Below are 13,060 nucleotides of genomic sequence, written 5' to 3' on the forward strand. Positions count from 1 at the left end.
TTCGAAACAGTACGAAGGTTTCATGAAAATAATTTTTAGATAACTTTCCCTTGTTTCTAAACTTGAAATAAAATTCAGTTTGACCAGCAATTTAAAACATCGTTGATTAAAAATTATCATTTATAAATAATTTTATCCTGTAATTTTACTCATTTCATTTTGAATTGTCAAAAAGCCTTGTATTCGCTATAGAAGTTAATGTCGATTTGACATAACGTGATAAATGTCAGATGTCCATTAAAATGAAAGATGAAGTCAGCTGAACAATGCATTTTATTTATTTATTGTGTTAAAAAGTGCATTCTTTTCCAATTACGAAATTTTAGTTTTCAATCCTATGTATGAAAAGATAAGATATGTGCTCACTCTGATCGAGTAAATTTTATCGATCATGGGAATAAGTTAGACCTTATTTGTGTCGCAAAAAAGCTTAGAAATGTTTGGGAGACCAAGATGCAGGGAATGGACGCCTCTAACGACTCAGCAGCTTCGTCTTAGAAGTTTAATTCAGGTAAAGAAGTCACAAATTTGCATGTATTAATAAAATCAATTATAACGCTGACACATTCGGAAATTTACTAACAAACGCCTACATTGGTGATGACGTTTAGAACCGCCTATAACACGGGTCAAAAACGTGAAGATGGCTCTCAAATTCCTTCCCCTTGAAAATATATCTAAATTGTTTCATGTGTAATATAAAAAAAAATTTCTTAAGTAATCTGTTATTGTATTTAAATTCATTGTTAAGATCTTTTTGTGAGATCTAAAAGAACAATACAAAGTTATTATAGCATATATTTTTGTTATAAAAATAATTCACATAGATTTGTTTTTCCTAACTGGTTATAACACTTATATCTGCATCAGAAAGCATTAGTTAAATGCATTTCAATAAATTAGTCAATTTGGGCCAAATTTATGTTAAATATTACAATTAATATTGTCTCATCATGTCATTAACATGACGTAATAAAAATATTGATTTAATAGGAAGTTTGTAATTTTCCAAATAAGTAAACAATTATTAGAAATGAAATATAAAAAATCTATACTAATATTATAAAGCTGAAGAGTTTGTTTGAACGCGCTAATCTCAGGAACTACTGGTCCAATTTGAAAAATTCTTTTGGTGTTAGATAGCCCATTTATTGAGGAAGGCTATAGGCCTATCATCACGCTAAGATCGATAGGAGCAGAGTTACGCGGGTGAAACCGCGGGGCGCAGCTAGTAATAGATAAAAATCAGTTTCAAATACTATTAAATGATTGAATGTTTATAATTATAATAATATATTGATTATATTATCAGCTAGATTAAGAGACTGTTTTGAACTTGTTAATTGGCTTTCTTCTATCAAACTATCTATTAAGAGTGCCAATAATATTGACTATTGTTTATAAGAAATTTTTAAATAGTGTTGTGTGTTTAAGAATATTTTCTAACACATTTTTTACTACATGTGTCCAGCCAAACAGAGACATTTTTTTTCTTCGTCTCCACCGTGAATCGAAGCCATGATGGTTTTACGCTCAAATGTCAACAACAATACCAAAAAGCAATACATTTAATTAAACTAAACAATTTCAGATCGTCGGCTACAACATAAGGCCACCGGAATGGTGCACATATCAATGTAGTTACTATTTGACGTTGCATCACACGACTATGTCGGCGCCATTCTACACGAGCGAGCGGATATCATCCCCCCACCCTAAGTGGAAGGAGATTGACTCAGGTATTGAATCTATACTAATATTATAAAGCTGAAGAGTTTGTTTGTTTGGACGCGCTAATCTCAGGAACTACGTGTTCGATTTGAAAAATTCTTTCAATGTTAGATAGCCCATTTATCGAGGAAGGTAATAGGCTATATATCATCACGCTAAGACCAACAGGAGCGGAGCCATGCAGGTGAAACCGCAGAGCATAGCTAGTATATTTTGGCTAACACTTACAAAAAATATATTGTTCTTATATCAACTACATAATCATATGTCACATAAATAGTAAACATACTAAACATTTTTAAGGGAAATATTACCTTTTAAAAGCAAAAAGCTTTAATATGATAAACTCATGAAATTATTGTATTGTCACTGATCCTTGATTAGTGTACAGAGTTTGAATTAAATCTGTCCATTTAAACTAGAGTCTAAAAGAGCATCTACATGCATACAAACATACAGGTGAATCTTATAAAAGCATATTTAAAATTTAATACAATATTTAAATAGTTGCATAAATTGTTCTGATAACTAAACATGCTTTATGAGAATTTAACTGGATATACATTTTATACAGATAAATAATTGAAACACAAACTTACAAATGAATAGAAAATATTGTTTGACATATTTCCTGTGCGAGTAAATAAATCCTTTAATAAAATTAACTTTTGACCTACATTCTAACACAGTTATCTATAGATGAGTCATATTGTAACACTAACACACATTCCTGGACTGAATTATATTTAATAAACTTTGGATTTAGTTTATTTAATAGTTTCTTATTTGTATCAAATATTTATATTGATTTTGGTAAAGAAAAACTTATCAATACACTAAATTACAAAAATAAACCAAGATGCCATTCCATCTATCATAATGATCTTCATATATTTATTTATTAAGGGCAGATTTTTCAATGCTTGGATAAAACTTATTCGTCGAATAATGTATAAACCTACCATTTTAAAAACGTATTCTAATTGCCCGTATTTGACAATTTACGTGACATTTTAATATTATCCTGTAATACTTTATTGGACGGATAAGTTTTATCCTAGCATTGAAAAATCGGCCTTAAGTATCATTTATTAGCCCTTAATAGAACATGTGTTAGTATCAATTGTGTATAAACATGAACAGGTGGTACTCTTAATTGCCGCCTAATAAATCTAATTAATAATTATCGGTAAAATGTGTTTATTTTAATTTTTATATGTATTCAAAAAATTTTTTACAACAATATTATCTCAATATGTCATCAACAAAGATATAATATAGATCGCGTTATCACAATTCACATTTCGTAATATTCTTTGCAAATAACGACTTGTATCATACTATTTATCTTGATAAGAGAATGACATGCTCATAATATTATTTAATCTCATGAGATTCCCAACACAAATAATACATGTTTATGTTGATCTATTTGTGTTGTATGACACGTCATTTCTTTACAAAATATACACATACATTGTAGCTGTTGAATGATTACTATTGTAATGTATCACAAACCACAATGTTATAGTTTCAATAACAACTACTTGATTCAAATCATTAATAAGTACAATGACTGTAAAAGGATGTATTTATATCACTACATAGTATAAAACAAAATCGCTTTCTCTGTCCCTATGTCTATATGTATGCTTAAATCTTGAAAACTACGCAACGGATTTTGATGCGCTTTTTTTAATAGATCGAGTGGTTCTCGCAGAAGGTGTTGCAATTGTTGGGTATACAAAGCGAGTGAAGCCGCAGGCGGCTCGCTAGTAATATATAAAATACTGTGTATTTATTACTTATCTTGTTTAATAATGAGTCTTTTTTTCTATTTCCAGAAATAACACAACGAATGTCGTCAACCAATGTTGTGATAAGAATATGGTGTCATATATTATCGCCCCCATGTAAAGATGACGAAGAAAAATGCGAACAAATACAAGATACAGTCATCCAAACGTGGGGGGTATATTTCAGTGGTCTTCGATATATTGGGGCCAATTTAGCTTTAAATTTCAACTCTGATTGCTTCAAAAGCAACACGCTCGTATTCCAAATGCATGGGGGCTATTTCTGTTCCTACAAAAGTCTCAAATTAGATATAATACCGCCAGAAAATGAGATTGAACACGGGTCTTTGTCGTCCGATTCATCTGGACATACTAACGTATCTAAAACCTTCGAAAACAAACTCGTACAGAGTCAGAAATTAATTAAAGATTCTCGGTCATTATCGCCTGGGAAGTATTCGAAGAAATTAGATAAAGAATACTCCAAAAGTCATAGTCCAATTGATAAAGGATTTAAACAGAACTTTCCGACGTTACGAGCGTCTTCAAGTTTAAACATAGCGGCCACTCAACGGAGAAGGGATGATAGTAATGAACGAAAGAAGCCAGAGACCAATCATATATACGAGCATTCACCGGACAATTTAGATGTTAAAGAATTTAGGACCAGTGAACTTAACTGTGATATAAATGCATCTCAAGAGGAATTATCTAGTAAGATTGATTTGAGCGAAACAGCGGAGAGTTATGATTTAAGGAACGAAACGGATGGTGTGCCCAAGTATCGATATCTCGCCTTGAATTTCCTGAAATCGGAAATAAGGCCGAGCTACACGGCGACAAAACTGCAGAACTTACATTTGTTACAATACGCTATAAAGAAACGTCAAGAAGCTGTCCAAGAGATTAAAGAAAGAATATACCAGAAGTCCGCTCTTTCGGACACAATTACGCAACCGGAATTTGAAGAAAAACTAAAAGCTAGGAGCAAATCTCAGAGGAACCTATTTTCTTGCCTTGATGAAGAAGCATTGCAGAAATCTTCGTCACAGACTGATTTAAGTGTCAAAAATGGTAGGATAAAGGAAGAACGGTCGCCCGTTTCAAATGGGCCGAGATTGACTTTGAAATTAAACGATTTGTTATCGTACAAGGTGAGATTTTTGCTTTTTTTGGTGACTATATTAAATATGGTATATCCGGCCCAATATTTATCATTATAAGTAATAATTTTTGCTATCAATTGATTCTTAAAATTCTGACATTAAATTTTTTTATCATTAATTTGTATTACGCCATAAAAAACTGACTAACACAGTATGCCTAAAACGTGCTAAAACTATTCCATCAAGAACTTTCAAAAAAGTAGTTACAGTATTCTATGTTACATACTCAGGTAAAAAAAAACATTATTTTATGATAGTTAAGTCAAAAATAAACTATTTTCAGTCAAAGCCATCTCCCTACCAAAGATCGGAGCACGTAAGGTTAACAAAACAGTTAGAAATACTACATTTCAAGAGACTCATACTATCAGACGAGAGAGATAGCAAATTGGCCAACATAAGAAGACTGAAAGAGATACACGCTAAGTTGTTTGAAGAGAATCAAGATGTAGGTGAGTTAACCAATGGTAAATGCAAAAATATTTGTAAAGGGGGTTTTGGTATTTGATGTTATGTGATGTGTCCAAATCTATATTATAAAATATATGAATTATAATATTCCTTGAAGTACTATTTAGATGGTTATTTTGGTGAGAAAACATAAACAAATACCTAGTGGTTTATATTTCTACTTTACTCAATGTATTAGGGTAAACTATCATAACCTTGTTTACAAATGCTTATAGATGAGTAATTATTGGAATTCTTGATGATTTAAATCTATAATCCATACTAATATTATAAATGCGAAAGTAACTGTCTGTCTGTCTGTTACTCAATCACGCCTAAATTACTGAACCAATTTGCGTGAAATTTGTTATGGAGATATTTTGATACCCGAGAAAGGACATAGGCTACCTTTTATTGCGAAATATGTACCACGGGCGAAGCCGGGGCGGACCACTAGTCTAGAATAAATTTGCCCCGGCGGCATCACGAGTGGCCGCATTGGTCATGCGTCCGTCCAGCGTGGCGGAAGGATGCGGGTTCGAATCCAGCCACGTGATCGAATTTTTTCTATCCTTTAAAAAAATTAGATTTAAGTATATAATATATTTATTCATAAAAAATGTTGAACCAAACGTTTTGTAGAGTAATTTTTTTTTACAAAGTATAGTCATTTTTTGTCTAATTTATAACAGCCATTCAAATTCAAAATATATTTATTTGCAAGAATGTAGTTACAAAATTACTATTATTGTTCATCAATAAATTACTGTTTTAACATTTTCAAGATAATTTTATCATTCGCAGGTTCAGAACTAATGACGAACTATCACACACTATCACGTAGAACGGAAGCGTTGAGGGAAATGCGCGAATCGTGCGCAGCATTACGAGAACTGGCTGCAAGATCGCACGCAACGTTGTGCAACTGTCGCAGCGATTTGTTGCTACACTTGCAGAAGATATTTTATATACAACAGGTAATAATACAGTGCAGTTGAAGGAAATAGCTATAAAATAGATTCAATAATATATGCAGTGACTTGTTGCTATACTTGCAGGATAAATTTTATATACAGCAGGTAATATAGTAGAATTGGATGAAAATATAAAAAAAAGTTGTAGAAAATATCGTATTATGTGTAGTAGTAGAACTTGAAATAGTTGCGCGATCGCACGCAGCGTTATGCAACTGTCGTTTGCTTTGCATTTTATATAATCTATTACATATAATAAATCTGTAGAAGGGTCAATTCTGTACGTTGAAAATATTGAAAAAATATTTAGCAGAGGGTGTTACTGGATCGATACCAAACCCAAATATGTGATTAAAAATTTTTTTTATAAGATGTCATTGTCAGAGTTACTCAAAATGGAGAAATAAACCATCCACGTGAAGACCGACATCCGCGCGGACGGAGTCGCGGGCGGAAGCTAGATGTACATATTTTTCTTCAAATTTATTTATCAACGTATATTATTTATGTATTAATTATATTCTAATCTAACCAGCTCAACAGTTTTTGCTTCTAAGACCAATAAACTTGCAGAAGATTTAATATCCAGACAAGTAGTATTTTATAGTTTTCCGGGTTATAATCAATTACACTCATTTCAGTTCAGTAGTTTTACACCTCACAATTTTTGACGTGACAACGTCTTATAATTCGATAGAGCCGGCTGTACGCTCGAAAAAACATGACTTATGTGGCGTTACCTCGCTCTGAGGCGTTCCATGTAAGGCTTGAAGTGCGAGCGAGAGCGCGGAACGAGCGACAAAGAAGCACAATCGGACGTTGTTACGTTCAACTATCGTCAGTAAACCAGCTTTACAGACAACCAATTTTTTTTTTAAACTATATTTATTTTTTACAGAAAGACGCAACAACCTGGACAATATGCGATGTACCTTTACCAATATGCGGTGACGACACGCGATCATCGAACCCGGTACCCGACAGTGTGGCCGCCGGGTTTGTGGCACAAGCCACTGTGCTATCGGCAGCGGTTCTTAACCAACCTCTGCGGTATAGAATCACGTTATTGGGATCTGCGAGCAAGATACTGGATGTTACCCCGGATTTACCTGATCCTAAGTGAGTAATAGTGGAAGAAATAAAGAATTAAAAAAAATCATTATATATTAAAGTTTGTGTCTAATTGACCCGTGCAGGTTTGCAACCTATAGTTCATCGAGATTTCGTTAAGGGGCTGACAAGACCAAATTGAAGTTATTTGAGCAGTTTTTTAAGAAAAAATATTTATTCTAGCCCATCAAAAAAAAAATATATGTAAAAAAGTATAATCATCATATTTGTAAATTTTGTTTTTGTGTGCATTGTACAATAAAGTGTTTTCTATTCTATTCTATTCTATTCGAAGACCGTGGACGGACTCGATACATAATTGGACGAAATCGGCTCAATAGTTGTTAATTCTATATTATTTTCGTCGCCTATTACTATACTCTTAGGGATTTTAAATTCAACCTAGAAAGGTTTTATTCCTTACAAAATGATTTTATATGTCTACCTTCAACAATAAAATAATAATCGACTAAAAATAATAATTAACACAACAAAAACGACCGTTACGTCCGAGAGCCAAATGCAAAGTGTCAAATCCGCTGTTCAACTCATTTTTATAACCACCCCCTCGGTTTGGGTTGCCAGTTGGGGATTTGTTTCTAACAATACTATCAATATTAAACTGTTTTGTCAATATTATGAAATAAATAACATGAAATATTATATCTTTTCTAGTATACCTCTCTTCGCTCGCGGTGGAGACGTGACCTTATTCCGATATGCGATGTTTCTGCTAAACAAGTGTATAGCACAGTTGTTATGGGGAAGGGGTTTAGCCGTTCACGATATGAGACCTACTTTGTCTAATCTGCAACGATTGCTTATAACACCGTGTAATTTGTGAGTATTTTTTCTATATATTATGTTAGCTGTGCCCCGCGGTTTTACCCGGTTTGCTTCGCTCCTATTGGTCTTAGCGTGATGATACATAGCCTATAGCCTTCCTCGATAAATTGGCTATCTAACAGCGAAATGTGGTATGTCACAAATAACCAACTACATCGTGACCTGAATATACCCCTAGTGAAACAGGAGATCTCCACAAGGCTGAAAAGCTACGCAAAACGTTTGAAAAACCATCCAAACGCACTTGCCTGTAATCTGATGGATACGGAAATCCGACATTTTAAAAGAATTAAAAGAAAGGCCCCACAGGACCTCATAATATGAGGTCTTAGCATAATATAATGGATTGGTCATTGGACTAAAATAATATAAATTCATTTACAGGATTGCCAGGATTACCATTCAAGTCATTTAATTTACCTTCATTAAACCTCTAGCTAAATGCCTAATTTTCAGGCAGATTGCAAGAAAAATCAGATATTAAAAAAAAAAGCAGCGAAATATTTTTTCAGATCGGACCAGTAGTTTCTGAGATTAGCGCGTTCAAACAAACAAACAAACTCTTCAGCTTTTTAATATTATTATAGGATAGCTGTCTACTGTGCCTTGATTCATTGATGATCTATTAGTCCTTTTGACCTATAATGTTGGAACTTCTTAAATGAAACGACATTTTGTGTGGAAGTCTTTTATTAGAGTAACTCAAAATCAAAATGTTGACAGTATAAAATTTACATATATACTAACATAATATATAAATTACACATTCTATATTATCACTACATACCAATACGACCGCATTTATGAACGGAAAACATAGCATTATTCGTATATAAAAGGCACAAAATATGTATAGATTGTCGGTTGAATATATTATCCCCTGCTCGCTTAAACTTCATAATACTTGGCAATGCTATAGTTTATTTAGCAAAAATACACCGGCCGAATTGATAAACTCCTCCTTTTTTTGTAGTCGGTTAAAAATAACGCTTTAGCTATACAAATACTTGATTTTGCCCATTGGTTCTTACGCGGGTGAAACCGCGTGGCACAGCTACTATTAAAAAATTTATACAAATAATAACAATGAATAATTACTAGATTTCCGCCCGCGGCTTTGCCCGCGTTTTCAAAGGAAAACCCGCATAGTTCCCGTTCCCGTGGGATTTCCGGGATAAAACCTATCCTGTGTGTTAATCCAAGTTACCCTCTATATGTGTGCTAAATTTCATTGTAATCGGTTCAGTAGTATTTGCGTGAAAGAGTAACAAACATCCATACATACAAACTTTCGCCTTTATAATAGTATTAGGATTATATTTATCGTCGCCTAGTACCCACAACACAAGCCTTAATTGAGCTTACTGTGGGACTAGGTCGATTTGTGTAATAATGTCCTATAATATTTATTTATTTATTTATTTAATATTAATTAATTAATTAATAATTAATTAATTAATTAATAGGTCGGACACATCAAAGCTATTCGGATCCCGCGGGACTATTGAGTGTGCGCGTACGCAGTCACTGCGGAGTCTTGTGGCTTGTGAGAGACGATGTGGGAGACAGTTTAATAGATTTAAGGTGGGTTTTAGAGTAAATAAATGTCTTTTTTACAGTCTATAATGTTTTTTTTTTTGTTTATTTGGTAAAAATTTTCGTTTTAAATGCAAAAAAACAGCTAAACACACAGATGCAATGCACAGTATTACAATATTATTTCCTACAGTAAGGAATCGCCTTTGATGTCGCGCGATGCCGCCGCCAGCGTAGGTACTTACGCTGCCACACGAAAATACGCTAGGGTTGCAACAAATGGGAAATAAAACAATTGTGATTATTAATATTATGATGAAATCATTTATTCATATTTCATATGTACATTCAAAATAATTGCGATTATTAAATCTGATGTAATTATTTTTTCATAAATATATAATTACAGATATTGCACTGCTAAATATTATTTACGTGGACACTTTATTTTTGGATGTTCTTAATTGTATATTATAACATTTAACTAAGTAATGCATTCGCATTGGGATGTACAATCTGATTAGGAAATAATGAGGACAACATATACATAGCTTTGATTTTAATTCAACAGATACAATTAATACAATCTTTCTGAAATATTGTTTCCTTCTGGGATTTCAATGTAGATTTACATCCGTAAACGGAACAGTTTGTGCGCGCCATAATAGAATATGTAAGTACCTATGTATAATAAAATTATTACACAAAAAATACGACTGCGTCGTCCTTTCGCGATAGGTAAAGCAATCTCAGCGTGATTGCTTTACGCGGCCCGCGTTGCCCGACCCCCGCCAGTTCCCCTCCGTTTCTCTGCACAAGTACATTCGTCGCACTACTGTAGGATGGTAATACTGTGTGCAATGTATCAATTGCGGATAATTACATCGTAATGTACAATATATTATGTAATCTATTGGGTAGTCACTTAACATTCACTCTAATTAATTTAATAAAAAAAATACAAATATCTGCAAAATCTTGTAATATTTTTTTTATTAATTACAAACCAAACAGTTTTGACTCATTTTGTCTCTCTCACTCATAATCTATATTTTATGGTCTTATAATCTGTATAGCAAATTTCTACTCAATCGGTTCTCACTTCGACAGATTTTACGATTTTACGACGACAGTGTTTATGTCGTTAACAAACAAAATATTACATTTGAGATTATTAAGATTTAGGCGGTTGGTTAAATTATTTTTCAAGAAACATATTATTTAAAAAACCTGTGATTTAATATGTATATTACTAATATAAATTTCAGGATTGTGTGGACGGCCAGTCAGCACATAGAATGTTGAACGAAAAACGACACAAACATTCTAGAAGCGTCGGCAGTTATCACGATGATAGAGTAAGTTTTTTTTGTAAATAAATGTATAATTATATATAATAATAATTAAAACAGTGTAGAAGGGAGATAAAAGTAATTTTAATAGCAAACAACATATTACTACAACAATTTTATTTTGATGCGTAAAAGTAGCTTATGTTTTATTCTGGGTCATCAACTACCAACATACCAAATTTTTAAAATCGTGTCAGTAGTATTTGCGTGAAAGAGTAACAAACATCCATCCTTACTTACAAACTTTCGCGTTTATAATATACATACTAGCTTTCCGCACGCGGCTCCGCCCGCGTTTTCAAAGAAAAACCTGCATAGTTCCCGTTCCCTTAGGATTTCCGGGATAAAACCTATCCTATGTGTTAATCCAAGTTACCCTCTATATGTGTGCCAAATTTCATTATAATCGGTTCGGTAGTATTTGCGTGAAAGAGTAACAAACACACACACATCCTCACAAACTTTCGCATTTATAATATGAGTAGGAATTGTATAAATAATTGAAATAATAATTATATATTAACTTTCCAGGAGTTACACCTAAACACCTCAACAACATCGATAATGGGCAGCGAGTCAAACATATACAACATGAAATTAGCCGAAACAACCAACTTTAAAAATCACTCCGACTCAGAAATATCGAAAATGCAAGAAGAAAAAGTGATTTTCACACTCGGCGATGACGAGAAATTATTAAAAATATCAAGCAATAATGCTGACGAAATTGACGTCAAACAAATTTGCACGGAAATAAATAATTTCTGCACTATTAAAGATGGACAGTATAAAAATATAGAGAGCTTCGATGTTGTGAAACACATGAATACGGACACTAAGTGCGAAAGTGTATGTGTAAAGTGCGAAGGTGTGTGTGTAAAGTGCGAAGGTGTATGTGTAAAGTGCGAAGGTGTGTGTGTAAAGTGTGAAAGTGTATGTGTAAAGTGCGATAGTGATGCGCCGTGCGCTAGTGATGTGAGGGATGTTATTGTGATTCCTAGTGCGGAGGCCATATTGGATAGTGATGTGAAATGAAATTATTTACGGATTTTTTTTAGAATGGTTTTTGAAAATATAATACAGAATTGTTTTTGATAATGTTCAGAAAAAGGAAAATTGTTAAAAAATTTAACAAAAATTGCTTGGAATTGTTAGTAAAAGCAGAATTATTAAATTTAAATGAAAATTGATACTAAAATACAATAAAATTAACTGTTTTTAGTGAAACAAGCATGATGATTCAATATTGCTAAAAATGATGAGTTATTGAGTAATAAATAAATAATCATTTAATCGCAATAATTATAAAGCAAGACAATAAAGTTAAAACCATGCTAGAGTAGAAATAGTTTGTTCTCTCTTACGTATTTGTGAAACAATCTTTATTTTTCTAAGGACCAGAGGCGGCTCGTGACAAAATTTTATGGGTGTTCACTTGAAATAAAACACTACATACATGGTGTAAAACAGTACAATTTATCAAAAAAATTACTTATAAAGAAAATGCATACGTGATACGTCTTTCTTTTTGGTGTGCAAAAATATCTATAACTTAAAGCGACAAGACCGATAGACGCCAATTGCAGTTCATTCAACAAATGGTACCGAGATTGTGAATGTTTTTTCATCTTGATTGAAAGATGAGCTAAGTCGTCAACGCCCGTTTCAGTCCAAGCACTCTCACCTCCGCCGGCCGCGCCCGCTTTAAATAAAAGACACGGAAAACAAAATAGTTTGTTGCTTTCATCACAACCACACAACCACGGTGTTTTCACATATTGTTCAGATTAAACACACGCGTATATGTTTTCGTTTTTGTCGTTCATTTTTGCGTAAGATCAAGTTCAGGCCGTGGCGGTCCCTTAGCTTTACATTCAAGCCGAATTTGTAACGTTTTATCACACTTTTTAATGAACGCCACATTATAATTATTGTTCGTTTTAACACTCACAAGTAATACTGATAACTACAGGCTATTTCAACACGTATTTTATAATTTTAATTAGAAAATTGCATGAATCGCGCGCGTGCATTGAAGTTGACTCGAGTGTTTGTTTATATTATAGAAGTGGTAACTGGCAACGTCGCACTCAATCGCT

At 33.1% G+C, this 13,060-nt stretch overlaps 1 protein-coding gene across 2 annotated transcripts; it reads left to right on the forward strand.

The window, feature by feature from the left end:
* The first annotated feature begins 247 nt into the window (after positions 1-247).
* On the forward strand, positions 248-12,358 carry Uvrag (UV-resistance associated gene). 2 transcript variants are annotated; one of them, XM_089711632.1, is made up of 10 exons: positions 248-511; positions 1,592-1,739; positions 3,576-4,681; positions 4,977-5,160; positions 5,948-6,120; positions 7,016-7,236; positions 7,903-8,067; positions 9,540-9,657; positions 10,878-10,967; positions 11,493-12,358. In XM_089711632.1, the coding sequence occupies exons 1-10, from the start codon at positions 437-439 to the stop codon at positions 11,994-11,996; spliced, it is 2,784 nt and encodes a 927-aa protein (XP_089567758.1). In that variant the 5' UTR covers positions 248-436; the 3' UTR covers positions 11,997-12,358. The 2 variants fall into 2 exon arrangements, with proteins under 2 accessions (XP_089567758.1, XP_089567759.1); XM_089711633.1 differs by having other exon boundaries at positions 4,977-5,145.
* Positions 12,359-13,060: the final 702 nt, after the last annotated feature.

Source organism: Colias philodice, chromosome 27 (genome assembly GCF_061535455.1).
Source record: "Colias philodice isolate Cphi_HAF_F1 chromosome 27, ilColPhil1 Martin Lab GWU primary, whole genome shotgun sequence".
NCBI classification, from domain to species: Eukaryota; Metazoa; Arthropoda; class Insecta; order Lepidoptera; family Pieridae; genus Colias; species Colias philodice.